This window comes from Sander lucioperca, chromosome 22 (genome assembly GCF_008315115.2).
Source record: "Sander lucioperca isolate FBNREF2018 chromosome 22, SLUC_FBN_1.2, whole genome shotgun sequence".
In the NCBI taxonomy this organism is placed as follows: Eukaryota; Metazoa; Chordata; class Actinopteri; order Perciformes; family Percidae; genus Sander; species Sander lucioperca.
In genome coordinates, this window is record NC_050194.1 from 16028288 (window position 1) to 16047266 (window position 18979).

Sequence of the window (18979 nt, forward strand, 5' to 3'; positions counted from 1 at the left end):
CTTTGCTGCATGTTATTCCCCCTCTCTCTCCCCTTTCATGTCTTCAGCTGTCCTATCGAAATAAAGGCTGAAAATGCCCAAAAAATTATCTTTTAAAAAAATAAAATAAATAACGCAAAATTACTAGATAATAATTTTAATTTTTTTGTAGGTTACACTAATATTTACATAGCACACTGAATCTGATTTAAATTAAACCTGAACAATGCCCTAAGGCTTCTGGGTGGTTGTAGTGCAAATAGTAGCAAAAGTAGAAATCACTTCTATTTATTACATCTTATTAGCAATTCTAAGAACATTTAAAATACAAAATAGAAATATGTGAATGAAAATGGTTTAAATATATGAATTACAGCATGTTAAAGAATTTAGTGAGACACAAAATAAATTAAAAAAAATACATAAATATAAAGCATTAAAGCAAAATTAAACAAAGAGCATATTAATGAAAAATTACAACAATATGAAGAAACATGAATTTACAATGTGCAAAATGAGCATCATGTTTGGCAATTTGCAGGCTGCTGTTGCATAAGTCACTTGTTGTGCATCTTTAAAGGGGTATTCCACTGTATATTTTGCCTAGGTGACAGTATTCTATATAAATGGTGCAGGACATGGGGCTGAAGGATCTTTTACCACCTAGGAATCTAGCTTTCACAGATCTAAACTACTTTTTGATGCTCGACAGAGATACAAAATATTAAAAAAAAAAAGATAAAGTATTTCTAATTTTTGGCACTCTCACATGTTTTTCTTTCTTATTTTCCCCCCTCACTGGTTGACTCCATTACTCCCACAGGTCCCAGTGGTACCAATATTATAATAGGTTCGGTTGCTGGTGCAATTCTGGTGGCAGCGATAGTCCTGGGGGGAACTGGCTGGGGATTTAAGTAAGAGCTCTGGCATGTCTCCATCTGTGTGTGCCTGCTGTGTTCCTCTGTCAGCTAACACACATGCCTGCGGCTCGCTGCTGAATGCTCCTTTGCTTGCTGTCTGATCCATACTCACAACCTGAGACCATGGGGGTTTATTGTTAATACTGGTGGTGGTACGGTAGATGGGTTTCCATCTGTGGGTTTTGTTCGAGGAAGGGAGTTCGAATGATGGTACTTACAAACCCTCATTAGTCCTTTTGGCTAGTAAGCTCCTTGATGGCATGAGATGATTGGCCACTTTGCTATATCTTTGATATTTATTTGGTGAATACTGTTTAGAATAGACTTTATAAGCTAAATTTGTATCATTTGTAACGAGCTAAATGATCTTTGCTAACATTTTATGGACCAAACGATTAATTTATTTATAAAGAAAATAATCAGCAGATTCGTCAGTAATGAAAATAGTTAGTTTCAGCCATATTCAAGTATTTTCTCAACCAAAAATGCCAACCAGTCTCTGGCTCCAGCTCCTCTAATGTGATGATTTGCTGATTTTCTTTGTTTTATATCATTGTGAATTAAATATCTTTTGGGTTTTGGACAGATGTCACTTTGATCTCTGGAAAAACTGTGACGAGTATTACCAGTGCTCACTATTTCTAGACATTTTCTAGACTCAAGGAATAGGACTACGTAGCATAATAAAACGATCTATATATTTTTTGAATCTGTCCCTCATGAGTCTGACAGTGTTATACGAGTGCAGTGATGTAGATTTCCTACAAACCCAAATAAAAATATGAATAGATTATCAAGCTCTTTCCATGTTTCTCTCTGCACTACTGGATCTTTCTGTAGTTTGTTTTCTTCACTCTACAGTGCTGCCTTGGCTCATGTTAGCTTTGCTGTGGCATGCCTGCAGAATGGAAAGAAACTAAAAAAGGCGTGTCTGTGACTAACATTTTTTGCCTTAATCTCATGACTGTATAAAATCTGCCAGGTTACTGCAGTAAGTTGCTTGGTAGTAGAGTTTCTGGATAACAAAAGATACAGCAGTTTCAAAAGCTTCTTTAATGCTTTGCTTTTAAGGCCTTGGGTTCATTGCATGTTTTTGTTTTCTGTCACTCTGCTTCTTGCGCATATGAAACAACAGTTGATGGTATCATATGTCTTTCTACTTCACATGTCACTTTTTGTCTGCTCTCTCCATCTTGTTCCTGCCTCACTGCGGATCCAGAAACATCCGAAGAGGAAGGTACGATCCTGCCTTTCAGTGATGATCCTGAAAACGTTATCATCTTGAATCACTGTTCATTATGTCAACAGAATGCCATCTGTTTTATAAGAATCCTCTGCTTCTTCTCCGCTGAGCACCTTAAAGATATTTCTAAGCCCACACACATATATCCGTCACCTGCTTTATGGCCTTTTTTTCATCTTTCAAACTTTTTTTTTATCTAATATTAATTTGTAAAGGGACAAGTATATAGCATGAACCAATGCCACATACCACAGCATTTATATAGCCTATGCTACTGTAGTTTGCAATACCCTTCCATAGATAGGCCTTTAAAATACACAAAAATTAAGTCAATCATGATTTTAGAATTTTATTTTAGAAAAATAACTATTTATATTCTATAATCCTTATTTCATTATTATTTGTACTGCATGTCCCATCATTAACTTGGCTGCCATTTATAGAATATAGCTGCAGTGTCGACTTTGTAATATTCATTTCATAAGACTTTCAATAATAAAAGGTGAACGCCTCTTTTAAGTTTTTGTTTTTGGTTATTCTTGTTATTTTTGTCTGTTTGTCTGCATTACAGCTGCAAAGATTAGTCGATTTAGTCAATCAAAAGAAAATTAGTCTGCAACTATTTAGAAAATTAATTCATTGTTAAGGTCATTTTTTGTCAAACATTTGATGGTTCCAGGTTCTGAAATGTGAGAATTTCCTTGTCTTGCGTTATAGTAAATTGAACGTCTTTGGGTTTTGGACAGTAAGTCGGATTCTAGGAAAATGGTGATGGAAATTTTTAACTTTTATTTTAAGTTTTCTAATGTTTTATGAACCAAACAAGTAATTATAAAAAGACTCATTCATTGCAAGCCTAATCAGTCTTTTCCATGTTTTAATACATCTTAGCCACTTATCGGTTCTATCAGATTTCTCAATGTTTCTCTTTCTCTTCCCCCTCCTCTTTTTATCTTCCCCCTTCTTATCCTCATCTTTTTTCTCCACTACATTTCTCTTCATTTCCAGATCCTCGGGTTGAGTCGTATCTCTTTGCTGTCCTGTCTTCCTTACACTGTGTCCAGTCCATTCTGAGGAGACAAAACAAAGATGTCTTGCACTTACGAGCCCTCAGATTTTTCCGGTTTCCTTTTTTGTTTTTATTAACGCTGTTTCCGTTTGTATTCTCCTCCTGCAAAGTTCTAATTATTATTTTTTTTAAACTGCGGTATGGAAGCCCTGAAGACACATTCCCACCAGATCTGAAAGGCTGTCCGGGATTGTCAGGTTCCAAAAGTTAACGACCGGTACTCATTTTTTTGTGCTCATTTTTTTTTTTTTGCTTCATTTTTGTCCTTGCAGGACTTACACACACAGCCCTTAACTTAAGTGTGTTTACTCAACCTTTCAGTTTTCTTGTCCCTTCCACTGGTTACAGCTGATCTTCTGCCATATGGACTGTTATTGTGCTTTACCCTTTGTGTGATTTCATGGAAGAAGCCCAGGTACTTCTCCTAGTCTGGACTTTTTTGGGAAGCCTTCTGTTTTAAAACATATTTAACCTCATGGAGAACACACACCTCCTCTCAGTGGTGTGACTTAAACTGCAATAGAAGTGTATAAATCACCAAATAGTGAATGTTGACATTTGATCTGTCTAGATGAGGGTTATTCTTTACATTTACATTCCTTTCTCCTCTTATGCTGCCTTTCATTATCAAACAGTAATTCATACTAAATCAATGCTTCTACATAATATGCATTAATGTATGAATGTATAGCTCAGGCCTGCAAGGAAGCTAGTTGTGTCTCTGTCTCGATGACATCCAAGTACTTTTCTGTACTACACACCGAATGTTTTATCCCGCTGTATGATAATGTAATCCACATACAATATGCATACAAGTATGCTGAACATGGGTGCTGATGTACATAGTGTATAATAAGCTTGACTCATTTAGACAGCAGTGACTCACTGCCGCTCTGAATGGAAGCACAAGTCTGGAGAGAAAATCCTCTTCCTGCCTCTCAGCGTAAAACTGCTCATTTTTGAAGATTTAATTAGCTAAAGAGGATTTTAATCTTTGCAGTTTAGGGAAGTTTGAGCTCCTCTTGGTTTCTAGAATTGTTGGATGCCTGATCATTTGGGCTACAAGAGAAAAATGTGCAAGTGTTGTATATTTCGTATATGCCTCTGAGAGATTCTCAAGCTGCGGAATTATGACACATTACAGATTTCCAAACTGAGATTTAACACAGGATATCCTTCAATGACACATGCACATACATTATAATTTGGCTTCTATGTGCTCAGTCAAGCTGAGATAATAGTAGAAATGTCAATCTCAAATGTGCTTCGTCTCTAAATGGTGTCAGATAATTTATTTCTGATGGAACAGATCCATATGATAAGCAATAAATATGCACATTTAAAAAATGTCAGAAAAAGATTCTCCCTTTTAGAATGAAGAGTCGTATTCTGCAGCTTTCAAGTGCATCACTCGCCCCATTTATCCTCTGGACATCTGAGAGTCTTAAATCTTAATGGTTTAGAAGATGTCCTCCTGTGGTTATTATGTACAAAGACTGCTTGAGAAGCTTGGTTTCACTAAATAACAATAAGGAACTGCACAATAGCACAGGTGCTGCAAGAGATGATCCAAGTTACACTGCCAGTGAACCTGCAGTAGCATTAAGGGAATGTGTTGACATTTTCTCTGCCTCTAAAACAATAATAAAAAAAAAGCTTAATGATATTCCTAACTGACAAAAAAAAGATGCTTAAAAAAAGCAAATTTTCTTATAATTTAAAATGTCAATGTGCATCCCTTTAATGATCTTAATTCCATATACACGCTGTATAAAATCTAATGCTCAAGGACAGACTTGGCTGAAAGCTCAGGTCAAACTGTGTTTACCGCCACATTGCAGTTGAACTTATCAAAGGATTTTGGCGCCATTCACACATGGAAGTCAACATTGTTTAGTCTCGCAGGAAGGTAACCAGTATTAGCTTATAATGTAAATACTCTTATTATTGTATATTAAATTACATATTAAAACATATCTGAATAACCGTGACTGTGTGTTCCATTGGACGCGTGTCTGTTGTATAAATCCAGTTGTTTTTTTTAAAGATGGTAGTTCTGCAGGATGTTTGTTGTGAAAACACTGTTTTGCTATGTGGATAGCAGTTTATATCTTTTAGATCTGCTAAACCTCAGCCTGTCAGCATTGCCATTGTGTGCATGTTGCCATGTTAGCATTAGCATTTAGCTCAAAGCATCGCTGTACTTAAGTACAGCCTTGCAGAGCTGTTAGCAAAGACTCTTTAATTATTTTTTTTATCATGTTCACTGAACTGAACACACAAGTTGCACTTAACAGTTTTGTACAACATCTGTTGTTAAAATTGCTCATGAACAATTTCCGAGAAACTCACAATAATGTAATAGTTCCATTAACATGTTAAATATTACCCTGTTTAACACTTAAAAGCAGTCATTACGGTAATGTCACAGTTTACCACTAAAATGAACGACTTTCCTTTTTCAAAAATGTAGTTACTGATCTGGTGATGTTATAACATTCACAAACTTGTCATATGTGAGCATGTAAGTGTGTGTATGGTGAAGGGTTTAGTCATGTCTATGCATGAAGCTATTATGAAAGTTCTCTTTAATCGCTAAACGGTAATGATTATTTGTAAAAATGTAGTTGGAATTGATTGGAAATGTATTCCAGGATTAACACTATTAGATTCTTTATCTGCATTACATTAATAGTTACTTGTTATGTTTACAGCTGAAAAAGCTCTCCTTTTAAAGCAATTAATGTAAGTTTATACTGTATGTTAAGGAGTCTGTGATACTAAAATAATAGATCCACAGTATAACAGAGATCATCAGCAGTGATGATCCTAAGGGGTGAAGAGTTAACTTGAAACTGGTACTTGTAGTTCTCCCCACTTAGTATTCAGGTTGTATTTGTAAATATTTTTAAATACTTGCAGGACGTCTGTGATGTTTGTACAGGTTGTGTGGAGGACTGGAATGATATCTGTGTATCTGTGCCTCTCCCAGTAACCTAAATATTTTGTTAATAAAAGTACAAACTAAATTCATGCTTAGTTTGCCATATGGAGGTATTAATTACAGCAATTCACAAGTTAAACATGCTTTGTAAACTACTAACTATATACTATACTTAACAGCATAAAGATAAAAACTAGTAAATACAGTGCTTCTGATAATTGTGAAAAATTTTGTTTTGAACTTTGCCAAGTAATTAATCCACCTTTATGTACATACAGTATATATAGGTTATTCACTCATCTGTATGGTAATGTACAGTATTTTACTCCAGCTGATAAAAGTTTTCCATTTGTGAGCTTGTTGATTTGTTACAACCTTGAGCACTTGTATAGAAGACTCTAGTTTGGAGAAAAAAGTGAAAACAGTTATTGACTTTCTTTTATTTCTTAAAAACACAGATACAAATGAGAATAAGTCATCAAAACTGTGAGGACAGATTAGGACATAAAAGTGAATCGTAAAAGACCAGCATTTCTTTTTGTGGTTACTAGCTCTAAAATTACTCTGACTAATGGTCACACTGACATTTCTCCAATCTACTGTCCTCGCTCTCAGCTCTCTTCATATATTTGACTCCCCAGCATCTCCTTTGCCCTTCGGCTGCCTCCAGTCAGCGTAGAAGGATTCCTCGTAGTCTCCCATCTCTTCAAACTCGACATCGGGTGACTCAGAGGCCAAAAGTGCAGCTTCCTCTGTACCAAAAAAATCCTGAGAAAAAGGATTTAAGTTTTCTTTATTCCAACATTTAGCAAACAAGCCTTTTGTTTTCTTGTCACTAATGAATAGCAGTGCTACTTAAAGTCATTCTAAGGTTTTTTTCCCCCCTTCATTTTTGGGAAATCGCATGCACTTTTTATAAGTAATGTAGTTTTCCTTAATCTTACCTCGTCATCCAACTCTAAGTACTTCTTTGCAGATGTCAGCATCTGCTTTTGAGTGACGGTGCGGTTGTAGTGTTTGAGAGCCTCCTGTTTAAACAGAGACACATCATCGACACACGACAAGAGTATGAGAACAACAAACTAATTTTCACTGCTTGTCCCAGCTGCTGCTTCAAAGTAGCTGAGAACAAATGTTTAATTAGTGGCCTTCAGCAGACACAGTAATTAAACATTTAGTATTGTTAAACAGGTTGAACTTACCATTTTTCCTCTAACTCGACAGTTTAAGTTTTTTATCTCGGCCATGTTCTTGCTGTAGCAGTGTTATGATAGTACAACTGGCAGATGAGGGCAAACTGTCTATGGTTACTTAGCTTGTTTTTTTTTTGGGTGGGGGCTGGGGTTAAAAAAAATCATTAAGAGTTCCTGTTTTGAAAGTAATTTTGTTCACATAAAACTCTTGGCATAAATACAAAATCAGGAGCTGTTGAGTTAGATAGTGATATTTCCTCTCACCGTCCTGGGTGTGAAGTGGTTGTGCTGAAGGCCCCACTGTTCACTGTAGGCTTTATAATACAGCAGGTTCTGCTTCATGACCTGGTCCTCAGGTTCAAACAGGAAGTAGCTGTACGCACAGGGCAACGCACTGCGGCCATCGTTTACTGGTCAGAGAAAAAAACAGCAGATACACAGATGAGTGTTGATATTATTCAACAGCGGTGATGGAAAGCTCAGTTGCAGTTGTAAACTTACACTTATAATAGGCATACTGGAGGTAGTGGTAAATAGTGGCCACAAATTTTTCCACAAGATAACCCCCAATGTTAGGCAGCAAGTTTTCTTCACACTTCAGCTTACAGTGTAATACGTCAACAGAAACCTCTGTGGAAAAGCAGAGCAGAGATTATTTATTATTTAGTAAGCAATATCAGTATAGTCTGAGATTTAAGATTTAAATATAGTGCAAGGCAGTTCAGTGCAATGGTAATATATTAATACAAATATTGTAATTGTAAGATTGAAATATACATGAGGTAGATAAGTAGAACAGTGTTGATTGACTTTGTTCAATGTAAGGGTGGGGGATATTTCTGAGCGTTCAACAGAGTGAGTGCTTGGGGAAAGAAGCTGTCTTTGTGCCGGCTGGTTTTGACGAACAGTGCCCTGTATCGCCTACCAGAGGGACGGAGGTTGAACAGTTTGTGACCAGGATGTGAGGGGTCTGCAGAGATTTTTGTTGCCCTTTTCCTGACCCTGGACCGATACAGCTCCTGGATGGAGGGAAGGTCAGCTCCAATGATCCTCTCTGCAGCCCTAATTGTCCGTTGCAGTCTGGCCCTGTCCCGTTTGGTGGCTGACCCAAACCAGACAGTGATTGAGGTGCAGATGACAGACTGAATGATGGCTGAGTAGAAAGTGGTCAGCAGCTCCTTAGGCAGATTAAACTTCCTTAGCTGTCGCAGGAAGTATAACCTCTGCTGGGCCTTTTTCTGGACAGAGTCAAAAAGGGGGGGCCATTTTAGGTCCTCTGAGATGGTTGATCCCAGGAACCTAAAGGAATCCACAGTGGACACTGTGTCAATCTGGATGGTGAGGAGGGGGGGCGGGGCGGGGCTTCTCCTAAAGTCCACTGTCATCTCCACAGTCTTCTTGGGGTTTAACTCCAAATCATACTTAAATAAAAATACTTGTTTTGCTGAAAAAGTAGCCCCTGTGACTGATATATTAGTATGTATCAGGTGAAGCTAGTTTTATTTACTAGATAGTTTAGTCCTGTGGTTGCCAATATAGGGGCCGTGCCCCTCCAAAGGATCACTTGATAAATCTGAGGAGTTGTGAGATGATTTATGAGGTAGGAAAGAAGAAAAAACAACTAATAGACATCTGAAACATGACGATGGGAACCCAACTAGACGGTTCACTCTTGTAAGGGCTCTCAAGCCAAAAAGGTAGGGAACCACTGGTTTAATCTTTGACAATGTGTTGTATTTTATAAGCTTGTCATGTCTTTTTATGTTAAAAAAAGTAACTAAAGCTGTCAGACAAATGAAGTGGGGGTAGAAAAGTACAATATTTTCCTTCCAATTCTTAAAGTTTTCATCTTAAATCCAGTTTTGCTCTCTTTTGCATCTCTTTCAGAAGTGTTTTCTCTTCATTTTAATACCATTTTTAAATACAGCATACTAACCTGCTATGACTGCATAGAAGTCACTGTGTGGTGAAAGTTGACAGATCCCTTCACAGTCTGCCTGACAGAGATCATACTCCTGGAGGTAGAGCCTCAGAGCTTCCTCCATGTGTTCAACACTGCTGCTGTAGTCACCTGTATGGATGAGTTTCACTCCTCTCAGAAAGGAGGCCTAGAAAGGACATGATTGATCCACTTTTTCACTTCAGAAACTGAGATGGGGATATTTTTATTGCTGTTAATTCAGTGTTAAACTGTGTAACTCTATTATGCTGTGTATTCTCAACAGAAAATGTTTTTTAATGAAGGACCGAGGCTAGGTTGTCTGCACCTCATATGGTTGTTCCTCGTGGTCGGTGAGGTAGCCGCTCAGGTCGTACTGGCTTTTGTACTTCTCCATCAGCTGGTGCATCTCCTGGTCTTCGGGGTTCTTCTGGAGGTAGGTGTAGGCACATGGGACAGCCCTCTGCAGGTCATTCAACTGAAGGAAAAACACTGATTTACCTTGTGACAAATACATTCAGTTTTGTTTCTCTTGGCCTTAAACTGGGTATGATGCTACAGGTTAACTGTCAAATATAGGAGCCAAGATTATCAAGTTTGTTAATTCTAATAAACACTGCAAATACATGTATTAATGGTTATTTAGGGGCACTTTGCCTTTGCTAGTTTTAAGTGAGGGACTGGAAAAAGACTAAGTGATCATAACAGCCCTGAGCCAGTAAATATCATGTACTTTGTGTTCATGTATCCTTACCCTACCCTACCCAAAGATGATGTATATAATTTAAATCAATTTTGTTTTAAAACGTCCTTTAAGGTTGAACATCTTTCAGGGATGATGATATCACTATGGCTGTGGCATGTGAGATATGTGTCTCACCCTGGAGTGCGCAAAGTGCAGGTGTCTGTAGGGAGATCTTCTGCTGAAATCCTCCAAGATCTCTCTGCCGGGAGGAGGGAGCTGCAGCGCGGGGAAATGCGCTCTGCACTTCTTCTGACAGGACGCTGTCATCATAACGTGCCAGTATAGGCGGAGGTCCTGGCTTTCTGTAAAGGACGGTTCTTCGCGTTTGCTACTATTGCAGTGCAGCATGCAGTATCTTACACTCTCTTTAAGAAGCCGGTGCAAACGCAAACTCAATTCCAAATACGTGATCGACTCCGTCCACTTCTCTGCTGCGTAATTGTCCAAAGCCAATCCATACGCAGTGGTGAGAGGCATGAGCTCCTCTTTGGGGAAATTTCTGAAATTGTAGTTTTCATATTGCGCGGCTGTCATAAAGACGAAGGTCAAACAAAGCAACGTCAACAACGCGTCTCCTTTAGCGCAAAATGCAACCATGATAAGATGATATCCCACATATTAGTCTGCTTCTTCGGTCTGCTACTGTTGGTTTCCTGTGTCTGTGTGGTGGTCTGCTGAAGTGCTTAGGGGTCTGTGGGAATTCCGGGATTGGGCCTTTCAGAGGCTACTGTCTCGGGTTTCTACAGCTGACACACACTGCTGTGTTTCTATATTTGGCACAAGAAGCGTGCGTAAAAGTGACCGCTTGTGCGCATTGTCCTATTTGTTCTGGTGTTGTTGATTGCTCGCGAATGCAAGTTCACTTTCAACAAATATGATTAATAAAACATCAGATGAGATTTATACACGTAAGTCCCATGAATGGTTTCAATCGGGTTTTATGATTAATATAGATTAATTACGTGTTCTGTGTAATGTAGAGGATTAGAGGCTTGTTTTGTTTTTAGCAGTTCTTGTTCTGCCCACAGATAGTTTGGGTTATTCATATTGAGACGGATGCTTTACAGGATGCAAATTCCCTCGCAGACTAGACTGGCCCTTTTAATCCTCTTCGTCGCTACTTGAGAGCGCTTCTTTTTCAGAAATCTTCACGGCATTAATGGAAAAGCTGAAACTTTGGGGGCTATCTCGGGCCACTTTACGGCTCCGAGAGGCTGATCCAGAGAGGCGGGTCTCGTTGTGATCTGCAGAGATGATGAAGAGTCAAGCCAAACATAACAATCGGCGACTTTGCTTTCAAAATAAAAGCGGAAAATTGGCAATTTTAAATAAAGAAAATTAAAAAAAAAACCGAATCCAGTCATAATTATCGACCTCAAAATAGGCCTGCGTTAAAAAAGATTACATAGGCTACACATATTGTGTATTAGAAATACGATTTGAATTAAAACTGCAAAAAAACAAAACAAAAAAACGTTTTGAATAGTTCTGTTCAATTCCTTCTATTGTGATTTTATTGTTTTAAAGGAAGTAGTACTCTTGCATATTGTGGTTAACTCGACAAGGCGCTTTCTACTTCCAACTCCGACATTCCTTCCCTCTGGTAAAAAGTACTCACTGCAGCCTGGAGATTGTCCACGTTTACAGCATTCAGACACCGCTGCCCTGATCCACATCTGCAGCCTCGGCCCTCTGCGAAAAGAGCGCATACGACTGTAGGCCTTACGTCTATTTTGTGGCTTTTCTTATTGTTTGTTGTTTTGAATCCCTCTATCCTGTAAAGATGTTTGCCTGCTGCATTGTATTTTTCCTCCTCACTACGTGGTCTCCCGTGGAATGTAATCCCAGTCCCGTGTTAGGAGATGTAGTCGTGGACAGATCCTTCATCCCCAAAATCTGTGCAAGAGAAGCGAAAGAGGGTGATTATGTTCGCTATCACTACAACGCCACATTTGTCAACGGGAAAACATTTGATTCGAGGTAAGTTAAAACGCATTTTATCTGAAATTCGGAATGCATTCATTTTTGTAAATTTTGTTTTCTTTGCTTTCAAAGTTGGTAATTATGCCATACAACTCGATGAAGTTAGGCTATGCTATAGTGTTAGTTCAGAAAAGTAAAAAAAATATTAAATATAACGTCATCAGTTCGCAATCATTTATTAATATATATATATATATCTACACGCATCTCCTAAACGTAGTCCTGCGTTTTTTCCCCAGTTTACAACCCCTTAAAGTTGACCCACTTCTGACTTTCCTCGGTCTTTGTTAACGTTTTGTTTTCCCTCACAGCCATCAGAGAGGAGACGCCAAGGTGGGCCTGCTCGGGGAGGGCAAGCTCATCGCTGGCATTGATAAAGGTCTGCAGGGCATGTGTGTGAATGAGCGCAGAACAATCACTGTCCCGCCCCACCTGGCCTATGGAAGCACCGGTGCAGGTAAATGCAAATTGAATACCGCTTAATACAATCGGTTTTCTACAGTTTTTCTACAGCAATCATAGTATTTGAGTTTTCAGGTGGCCCCAGACCCTCAGGGCCCCCGAAGGCTTCATGTTGTCTATGTGGCAGTTACTTGTTACCCCCCCACCCCCACTCACCCACCCCCTCCTGTGGCAGTGAGAGTAATTACACAAACACTGTCGACATGCTAGGCTGTACTTTAGGCACAGTGTTGTAATGTTTCCATGTTCAACATCTTAGTTTAGCATGCTATCATGATAAAAAAAAAATGTATTAGCAAAATGTTGGTCTGGTGATGCATTAAAAGTGATCAACAAACCGAACCTCATGGCGGCGCTAGAGGAAAATGTCAGGGTATCAGTGTCAGTGGGCTAAATCCTCTGGGGACCATGACTGCCTGTATCCAAATTTGTGCCAATCCATCCTGTAGATGTTGAGATATTTCACATATAGGTGAAAAAATTGACATGCTGGTGATGCCCGATGAAAAGTCAGGTAATCGCCAAAGTCAACAGACCAACATGCTATGAGCCATGCTGCTACATGGCTAAAAACTGTATTGATATATCGTATTCCAATTTTTACCATGTAGATAGCACATTAAGTGTTTAATCATCAAGTACCAGTAGGCATGGATACACTCTCTTTACCCCCATTACAACCCTATCCCAACATCCTGTTTCAACTGGGGTGCTCATTTAAGGAAATAAGACGACTTAAGGTGTAATTTCACAAGCTTTCACTTAAGGTGGGTGTGGATTATAGTGTTGCTTTTTCTAAAAAGTTTTTAACACTGATGTCTTTGCTGTGTAATGCCACATAGTTCATCTAACCACGTTTACAGGCGATGTGGTTCCTCCAGACGCCACCCTGGTGTTTGACATCCATCTGTTGGATCTGTGGAACAAAGCCGACCTGGTTGTCACCAAAACCATCACCACTCCCAAAGACTGCCAACGCTCAGTGATGCGCACTGACTTTGTGCGCTACCATTTCAACGGCACTCTGCTCGACGGCACCGTCTTCGACTCCAGGTGAATTATGACTCGGACGACTGTCGGCGTCCAAAATGCTCTAACAACTAAATCAATCAGTCAGAGAAGAGGTCCTTGTTTGAAGCTAAATCTCATTCTCATCTCTATGTTTAGAAACAAAGCCCTTTCCAATTAACAGCTCTTTGTTATGTTTACTGTGTCATCCAGGTATGTTGTGTGTTTGACTTTGCGCTTGTATGAGCCCTACTGTATGTAGCTACACCAGGAAGCAGACCCACAACTCCTTAGTGGGTGAGGGTTGGCTGATTAAGGGTCTGGATGAAGGCCTGCTGGGCATGTGTGTGGGAGAGATCAGAAATATCGTCATCCCGCCCTTCAAAGCCTACGGAGAGAAAGGATCAGGTAAGCACAAATGATGGTTAACTAATGGCCCTGACACACCAACCCGATAATCGGCCGTCGGACAGTCTGGCAAGGTCAGTGACTCGAGTCTGTTCGGTGTGTTCCGTGCCGTCCGTCGGAGGAGCTGTCGGCCTTCATTTTGGCCGACCTGACTTGCTGGGTCGGAGGGCAGGCAGTTGGACTCAATGACCAATCTGATTGGTAGAGTACTAACCCGGAAATGACGAGCGGGATGAGCGTGACTAAGCCTCTCAAAATCTGACGAAAATCTTTTAAACTGACCTTTGTTGATCTGAAATATAGACATATTCAGCAACTGCATGGCCTATTTCTCGCTTAAAATGTTTTCAGAAACATGTTTCGGTGAACTATCTTCATAAAATATGAGATCGTATTGCGAACGAAGCCGCCATTATGCCCGGTTGAAAAATTCGGGAGCAGCCAGACCCACGTGATGCGTTTGTCCAATCAGCTGCCGCTTTTCATTCTTTGGGTGACAATACAGATTAGCGCCGCCTGCTGTTATGGAGACGTATTACGTCTCGTGCACGCACAGAACGTATGCTCAAGTCGACTGATCAGTCCGACTGCCTTTTCTGCCAACGGTCGGCTGTCGGGTTGGTGTGTCAGGGGCTTAAAAGGGCTAAAGAGAGGTGATAGTGGATTTGGTGTTCCTGCTTGGCAATCGAACCCTGCTTCTCCAAACACCAGGGAATTACAGGTCAGAGTAATACAATAATGTTGCAAGGAATCAACAGGCAAATCCCCCAAATTACATCTTAATGCATATACATAGAACTTAAAGCTGCCCTGTGGAGTTTTATTTATTCCACTAGTAGCGCTGTTGAGCAATGTTTTTAGAGGGTGTCAAATCTTTAAACAACTACAGTGACAGTAGCACAAATACAGCATAACATATAAATACATTGAAATGTCCATTTATTCCGTATTTAATCAGTTAAGTTACTTCAGCATCTTGTTTTGTTTAAATGTACACATCTTGTAAAATTTTCCTTCTTAAATTTCAATATTTAGCTCTGATTCTAATTTGTTTTGTTGTGTAACGCTAAGCATCCTCTGCCTTCCCCCTGAGGCTCGGCAAAACACTGAGATGGTCTGAGGTCTAGCGTGGTTATATACATTCACAGTCATTTTAGTTACACCTCTTATATCTGTGTGGAGGTCAGGCCTCACTCGTTTTAAAAATAAAATCAGTTGTGAGCTACCTGCAGTCATTTTGGTTTGGATGGTGGTTTATCTTCCTTCCTGTTTTGATATTTTTGTGAACACAGAGAGCACTTGTATGTTGGTTATGTTCTATTTTGATAAAAATTGATAAAATCTATTTAAAAAAAATAAAATAAATAATAATAATAACTGAACTGTAAGTAAACTTTCCGGACCATATTTTACCTTTAGTTTAATCAGTAATTCTTATTTTATACTCTGTTATATAAATAGCTCAGATTGAAATAAGTAATTATGGTAACATAAATAATAATACTTGTTTTTCATGTTAATGTTGCTAAGATGTCGGTCAGTGTGAAGTTTGAAACTCTCCACCCTCTGCTCACCAGGTACAGAGATTCCCTCCCAGGCGACCCTGGTGTTTGACATCCTGTTGGCTGACATTCATAACCCAAAGGATAACCTCACCATTGAGAACCAGGTGGTGCCGGAGTCGTGCACACGCAAGTCTGTGGTTGGGGATTACGTCCGGTACCACTACAATGGTACCTTCTTGAATGGAGTCACCTTTGACACCAGGTGAGCTCAGGTCACACTGACATAAAGCTAAGTTATATTGCAGCCATTTGTACTGTTCTGTAGCTGCACACATGCAATCCTATTTTAAGCCCTTTTCTAAATAACAACCCATCATTTCAGTATAATTGTGCTGCACCAATACTGACACATTTTGAGTTAAACACAAAACATGTCGTGATGTGTATTTTTGGCCTCAAGGTGTTCATTTCCTTTAAGTATAATTCTAATGAAAGCCACTTATTTATTTTTTTAATTAAGCCATTCTTGTAACTGCCAACAGCTACCAGAGGAACAGCACATACAACACCTACATCGGGATGGGGTACGTGATTGCAGGCATGGACCAGGCCCTGCTGGGAGTCTGCATTGGAGAGAAGCGGAGGGTCATCATTCCTCCACACCTGGCGTATGGAGAGGAAGGAGCAGGTGAGTTACTGTAGCTTTATTGCAGCTTGCAGTAAGTGGTCTGCCCAAAATAATTTAATTGATTGCATTGACACAGAGCTAAGGTTCTGGAAAAATAACCCATTAAAAACCAGGAAAAAAGTAATTGGATTATGATGTAAATATACAAAAAAAGGGCATTTTGTTTTAGCAGTTATTGTTGAGTAAATATTAGTGCTGACAGAAAATTCATCACCCAAAGTTTTAAGAATTGCTTCACCATTCATTTATTAAATGTAAGGAATTTCTGCTTTATTGCATAATATCATTATAAATAAAATACTTTTGGACTGTCAGTCAAACAAAACGAAAAAAAAAGAATTTGATTTGACTTTGGGCTCTGGTAAAATTGTGATGAACATTTTTCCACAATTGTCTGACATTTTATAAGAAACATTGAATAATTAATTTAGAGATTAAAAGATAATGACAATGATCAAGAGTTGCAATAAGCCTGATAATCAGACCAAGCTGTTCATTTTAGGAAAAGTTGATGACATAACCATAACTAGTTGCATACTTTATTGGTCATACTTTAGGTGCATCTGAATATGACCATGATTATGTATGTATTTTTTTATTTATATATATATATATATATATATATATATATATGAATATTTCACAGTGTTGTATATTAATGTAACACTGAGTTACTACAGAGATTAAATAATTGTGTGTGATCTGTCCAGGTGGCGTCATCCCCCCTTCTGCTGTGCTGGTGTTTGACATTCTGGTCATCGACTTCCACAACCCCAACGACACGGTGAACATCCAGATCATCCACAGACCCGAGGCGTGTAACGAGACCACCGCCGAGAATGACCTTGTCCGCTACCACTACAACTGTACCCTGGTGGACGGCACACCGCTTTTTTCCTCGTGAGTCATCCAGACATCCCATGTTTTCAACACTGATATTACATAATCACTTAGGTAATCACTTTAATTTGTCCAATCGACCTTTTCCTCAGCCACGACTATGAGAGCCTTCAGGATGCAGTGCTGGGGTCAGACAAGGTGATTGACGGGCTGGATGAAGGCCTGCGAGGCATGTGTGTGGGAGAGAAGAGGGTGGTAACGGTGCCACCTCACCTCGGCCACGGAGAAAAAGGAGGTGAGACTTACAATATCTGTCAATATCAGTATTGGGGTTTTTTTATTAGAATTTTATTTTCGAACGCTCTCGAAGGCGTCTTTAAGTCCTTTGCTTTAAAGTTTAAATTTACTAAAATACTAAGAGGTAAACCAGTTAACAGTGTTTTTTTGCTTTCTATTCGACAGCTACTGGTGTGCCAAGCAGTGCTGTGTTGGTCTTTGACATTGAACTGGTGAGCTTTGAGAAGGGAGTGCCGCCTGGTTACCTGTTTGTGTGGCTGGAGGATAGCCCTGCAGACCTTTTTGCAGCCCTGGATTTCAACAAGAACAAAGAGGTGCCACAGGAGGAGGTACGTTCCTGCTGACAGTATTTCCACCACCCACATGATTTCACATGGCAGATTTTTTTATTTTCATTTCATTTCATTTCACAAGGGCCCTCACAAGTATTTATTTACCACATTTAACAAAATTCTTTAATGGAAACTGTAGATTTACTGTGGAAAGAAGTAATCAGATCCTCTCCTTGAGTAAAAGTAGCCATATCACAATGTAGAAATACTCCATTACAACTAAGAGTCCTCCCTGACAACCATAAATTGGCACTCTGATATCAAAACTTTGAGAACCCCTGGTAGCATATAATAAAAGAAGTCAAAGTATAGTATGACATGAGGAAGTTCATAATATATAATATATTATGCTATAAAAATGTCATTAAAATGTTATAGTATGTTTATGTCATGTCACAAAAGTAATTGTATAGTATGCCATAAAATGATGAATGATGCTCTTTTATCTCTTGACACATTTTAGTTTGGGGAGTTCATCAAGCTGCAGGTGGCGGAGGGCAAAGGTCGTATAAAGCCTGGACAAATCATGGAGCACGTTATTAGCGACATGTTCCACAACCAGGACCGCAATAAAGACGGAGTGATCACGGCCGACGAGCTCAAACTGAAGGTTGATGAGGACAAGGAAAGGGAAGCTGCGAGGCATGAGGAGTTGTAATGAGGACAAATGCTTTTATTCTCTCAGGGATCAACCCCAACACCTTAAAAACAAGCAACGAGAGACTTTTTCCATAAATCATCATGGTTTAAAAATGTCTATACCACATTGGACAGTCTTCTTAAATGACAAGAAAATATTGCAAAGGGTCTTTTTTGTGGATTTCTGTGTTGTATGATTGTTTGTTTTTGATAGATGTATTTCAAAATATTTTCAAACCAAACAAGCACCTTTTATTTGTCCTTGAAAGTCACATGAATTAAACTGTTTGTAAGAAAACGTCTGACATCTGAAATAACTGCACATGTATTTATGACAAAAAGAGAGGTGCATATACCAAAAAATGTTGGAAGTGGCTGATTTTCCTGGTGTTTATAAAGCTTCACTTTTTGGTGCAAGATGCAGCCAGGAAAAATCTTAAGGCATAAAAACTATTTCATACTATAGGATGTCATGGAATGTTTTTTCCCCGACATACTATACTATTACTTTTTTTAAACTTTTTCAACATTCTATACTATGACTTCTTAAAGACGTTTTCGACATACCATAAATTACCATTTCGTAATACTATACAATGACTTTTTTTGACAAACTATACTATGACTTTTAAAAACTTTTTTTTGACATTCTATGACCTTTTTTCGACTTTCTATACAATGACTTTTAAGACTCTTTACGACATACTATGTTATACATTTATAAAGACTTTTGACATACTTATACTATCACTTTTTGAATCATTTTGACTTTTTTCGACATACTA

At 38.9% G+C, this 18979-nt stretch overlaps 3 protein-coding genes across 7 annotated transcripts in view; 2 read left to right on the top strand and 1 right to left on the bottom strand.

Moving 5' to 3' along the window:
• The window catches only part of adam11 (ADAM metallopeptidase domain 11), a 29943-nt gene extending 24741 nt beyond the window's left edge, over positions 1-5202 (top strand). For 2 of the 5 annotated variants that reach the window (XM_031315111.2, XM_031315112.2), the window contains exons 25-26: positions 2119-2136; positions 3151-5202. In XM_031315111.2, coding sequence (XP_031170971.1) covers positions 2119-2136; positions 3151-3422 — 290 coding nt within the window. In that variant the 3' untranslated portion in view covers positions 3423-5202. Of the gene's footprint in view, positions 1-802; positions 894-2118; positions 2662-3150 lie in introns of those variants that run through there. The other 3 variants (XM_031315115.2, XM_031315118.2, XM_031315117.2) reach the window with 2 other exon arrangements.
• A 1369-nt stretch (positions 5203-6571) lies between these two features.
• LOC116061167 (endoplasmic reticulum protein SC65-like) lies at positions 6572-11260 on the bottom strand. The gene is made up of 7 exons (XM_031315120.2): positions 10168-11260; positions 9616-9765; positions 9285-9456; positions 7850-7978; positions 7613-7758; positions 7100-7183; positions 6572-6923 (listed from the first exon to the last, which is right to left on the bottom strand). The coding sequence occupies exons 1-7, from the start codon at positions 10627-10629 to the stop codon at positions 6777-6779; spliced, it is 1290 nt and encodes a 429-aa protein (XP_031170980.1). The 5' UTR covers positions 10630-11260; the 3' UTR covers positions 6572-6776.
• A 348-nt stretch (positions 11261-11608) lies between these two features.
• fkbp10b (FKBP prolyl isomerase 10b) lies at positions 11609-18495 on the top strand. Its single transcript, XM_031315119.2, has 10 exons — positions 11609-12012; positions 12327-12472; positions 13341-13530; positions 13748-13893; positions 15471-15660; positions 15941-16086; positions 16797-16986; positions 17079-17221; positions 17389-17552; positions 18019-18495. The coding sequence occupies exons 1-10, from the start codon at positions 11816-11818 to the stop codon at positions 18211-18213; spliced, it is 1707 nt and encodes a 568-aa protein (XP_031170979.1). The 5' UTR covers positions 11609-11815; the 3' UTR covers positions 18214-18495.
• Positions 18496-18979: the final 484 nt, after the last annotated feature.

What these genes read in the sequence shown, in the direction of transcription:
- LOC116061167 (XM_031315120.2), bottom strand. Translation starts at nt 10,629, where the DNA reads ATGGTTGCATTTTGCGCTAAAGGAGACGCGTTGTTGACGTTGCTTTGT. An exon ending in ACGAGGAACAACCATATGAG is followed by an intron (nt 9,457 to 9,615) that starts GTGCAGACAACC and finishes TGTCCTTTCTAG; the next exon opens with GCCTCCTTTCTGAGAGGAGT. An exon ending in CTTCTATGCAGTCATAGCAG is followed by an intron (nt 7,979 to 9,284) that starts GTTAGTATGCTG and finishes GCTTTTCCACAG; the next exon opens with AGGTTTCTGTTGACGTATTA.
- fkbp10b (XM_031315119.2), top strand. Translation starts at nt 11,816, where the DNA reads ATGTTTGCCTGCTGCATTGTATTTTTCCTCCTCACTACGTGGTCTCCC. An exon ending in GGAGTCACCTTTGACACCAG is followed by an intron (nt 15,661 to 15,940) that starts GTGAGCTCAGGT and finishes AACTGCCAACAG; the next exon opens with CTACCAGAGGAACAGCACAT. An exon ending in AAGAGGTGCCACAGGAGGAG is followed by an intron (nt 17,553 to 18,018) that starts GTACGTTCCTGC and finishes GACACATTTTAG; the next exon opens with TTTGGGGAGTTCATCAAGCT.